The 3,292-nt window shown below is 36.6% G+C and overlaps 1 protein-coding gene across 1 annotated transcript in view; it reads left to right on the top strand.

Annotated features, from left to right (window-relative positions):
• Nucleotides 1-516: 516 nt before the first annotated feature.
• Nucleotides 517-3,292, top strand: part of LOC122076998 (hydroxymethylglutaryl-CoA synthase-like) — a 9,056-nt gene continuing 6,280 nt past the window's right edge. The window contains exons 1-2 of the mRNA XM_042642696.1: nucleotides 517-769; nucleotides 2,022-2,128. Coding sequence (XP_042498630.1) covers nucleotides 698-769; nucleotides 2,022-2,128 — 179 coding nt within the window. The 5' untranslated portion in view covers nucleotides 517-697. The remainder of the gene's footprint in view (nucleotides 770-2,021; nucleotides 2,129-3,292) is intronic.

Here is a 3,292-nt window from a genome sequence, read left to right as displayed (position 1 = left end):
TAAGTGGACCAAACGTTTTCTGTATATGTTGTTTGACTAGGTCAACAACGACCTCTAGTGTTTTTTTTTTATTTTTATAAAAACGACGAGCTCTAGTGTGAGATGACGTCGGAGTCGGATTTTTCAGTTGCTTTATTCTGGTAACCGTCAATCTGTGCCACTATGATGTAGAGCCGTTGATCAGGTAGACTTTACTGATTACGAATTCACGATCTGATAGTGACTGCTAGCCTTTTTCGCGGCTTTTGTGGTTTGTCCGTACTGTGGCAACACGTGAACAACGGTCAGAAAGAAGTAGTTGGGATATGCCAAGCACACATCAAAGCTACTCCCTCAACAACCATGTCATGGGGCTCGAGCTTCAAGGATGGAATGGAGAGGACAATGGCAGTGTTGGTAATTAAGAGGTGAAATTGTGTGCAAGGTAGTAAATCGCGCCCTTCGCTACATTTCCTGTTGCCAGCGAATCTTCTTTTTTTAACTCACGAAGTCTGCATTTGGAGCATCTTCTTCGCTCCTCACTCTTATATATATATAAATTCAAAACGTGAACGTGTGTAGATATCTCACCATTGCTCTCGTTCTTCTCCCTCCTCCGAGATTCTCTGTCCTTCTCCTCCTCTGAGTACCAAGAGCGTGAGGGAGGAAAACCACAGTTTCAATTTAGGGTTTTTGGAGGATTCGAGTGAGCGCAGAAATGGCTTCGCAGCTGAAAGATGTTGGAATCCTCGCCATGGATATCTATATTCCTCCTACTTGCGTACAGCAGGTAAAGATGTCGCTCGTCTTCTACTTTCATTTATACTATTCTGGTGGATTTTTGTCTTTTTCTTCTTCTTCTTCTTCTTCTTCTTCTTCTCTTTGCTGTTCTTAAGGTTTGATTGATGTGATGGAGTAATGCTATGATACTACTGGTTATAAGACAAGGATTGAAGTAACTATACTACAATAGTACAATGTTATACTGCATATACTGCATTTTCGCTTTTCTTTTGGTAAACGTAAAATCCGTAACTTCGTATTTCGATTTGCATGTGTCGCTAACACATCCTCGAGAAAATCAGCGGGACGGAATTTTACGAATTCCTACTTCATCAACATCATCTCTCTTGGTCTGGCTCTTCATCGTCATGCTCTTCCGCTCCCTCTCTGTTTTTTGGCGCTTATAGATTGCATATTTTGAAATTTGAAGCCTTGATTCTTGTTTTTGGTGAACTGAATGGGTTTCTACTGTGATTTTATTTTAATGGCCGTCGATAGGATTTGCAAACATTCATACGAAGGCTGTCCTTTTTGGGGGCTGGTTACCTTGTCCTTAATGTTCAACTGTTCTTTAACTGCAGTCGAGTTTTGGACCAGGAATTCCTGATGCTTTGATCTGATTTACCCGTTTTGGTTTTTTGTTTTTGTTTTTTGTTTTATTTATTTATTTATTTATTAAATCATTCTGAATTTTGGGGGTAGAGCCTCACTCCGTTGTGATCTGTTTCTTCCCTGTGAAATTTCTTTGTAAGTTTGACAAATAACTCACTCGTTAAGTGTTTCGACAAACATCTCTGAATCACTAACTTGGTAGTTCTTGTCTTATTATGCTATTAGAATATCTGCTCGCTTAAAGATTAAAACCACTGATATGTCGGTTAGATTCTCACAAAGCTCAAGCTTAAACAGAACATTGTATATACAGGAAGTGGTTGCACAATTGCCACCTGAAAAACCATTTCGTTTCCTGGACTCAGATATGCACCCCATTTTAATCGGAGATTCTCAAGGAGAAGTTATTATGGCTAAGCTTAGTTTTTATCATTCTTGCTGTGGCGAAATCTTTATTTTTTTCTCCCACCGGCCACCCCGTCTCCTTGGTCTTCCTCCCTCACCTTAACAGTCCCCTGGACTTTGACCTAACACTGTTAATTATTATGTATTTTTTTTTTTCTTTCTTTCCTTTTCTTGTGTAAGCACTTGTTATAATCCAAAATTATTTACTTCTTTGAATTCATCTTTGCCTTTCTCTAAAATAGGAAGAATTGGAGGCTCATGATGGTGCAAGTAAAGGAAAATACACTATTGGACTCGGGCAAGATTGCATGGCATTTTGTACAGAATTGGAAGATGTCATTTCAATGAGGTATTCGTGCTTCATTTCATTCTGTCATTCTCTCATGTCACTTTTGGTCTTTGGAGTATTATGTTGTATATTCACTGTTCTTTAATTGACCGCCAGTCACCAAAGTGCTTCTAATGATTTTGGACATAGTGGTCCATTATAAATTTATGGTTTTGATATGTGGATGCAAGAACTGTAGACAATATAGTTGATAATAACAAGGCAAAAACATGACATAATTTGGTTATGTCGAAAACATGAAATAATACATTTGGTTATGTCAAAACTTGGGGGGAGGGGGGTTGGTGCAGAAGGTCTATTTTCTTTTGGTTTTAGATGTAATTATACTCTAGCTCCCTCCCTATATGTTTGTATAAGTTTAGAATGGTAGGAATTAGGTTCAACACTTAGTGCTCACCAGACTGCGGATTCCCCTGTTCCAGCCCCTAGTTAAACTCTGTCAATGATGTCTATTTGTTCGTTTTATTGGTTAATAAAATGTAAAACTATTGGTTTACATTGAGCAGGCACTTCTTTTCAGAAATGATGCAGTCTTTTGATTTTATTCCTTACCAATTGAATAGCATTTATGATACCATGGTATTAAGGGTAGAAATAGAACATTGGTCTCTGGAATCTAAAAGATTGGGGATTCTTCTCTCACAGACATGTTTTAGTATTTCTTGAAATTCCATCTCAAGTTGAAGTATAAAATGGTTATTCACTGATTCTAGAATTTGCTACCATGGAGAGAGAGATGGATGAAGAATTTAGAGAATGGAAAATTTTCCTTGGGTCCATTATAATAGAGTGATGAACTATGAAAATTAGATTTTAATTTTGTTTTTGTCAAGACTAAGAGACTACATGTAATTTGGAAGTGGATGTTTTGAAGTGAAGCAAGTAATAGGTTCGTAATTGTCTATATTTTAGTTTAATTTTATTTAAGTATTTAAGAATAGATCAGTTTTGTCCATTAATTGTTTTTTTTTTTGTTATAAGAGTTCTAAATATCGTTTATTAGCTTTTGAAAGCTTCAATGTTTCATAATTTAATTGCAGTGTAGACAATCTTCTCTCTGATGGTTATCATTGGAAAAAATGGTCTTGATTCTATTCAACTATTGTTTTTTTGGTTTATATTTGATGCTTCTGAAATGATTTTTTTTTTTTTTTGGGAGGGGGG

This window comes from Macadamia integrifolia, chromosome 4 (genome assembly GCF_013358625.1).
Source record: "Macadamia integrifolia cultivar HAES 741 chromosome 4, SCU_Mint_v3, whole genome shotgun sequence".
NCBI classification, from domain to species: domain Eukaryota; kingdom Viridiplantae; phylum Streptophyta; class Magnoliopsida; order Proteales; family Proteaceae; genus Macadamia; species Macadamia integrifolia.
Note: the sequence above shows the minus strand (reverse complement) of the source record. Positions and strands in the feature narration are given on the sequence as shown.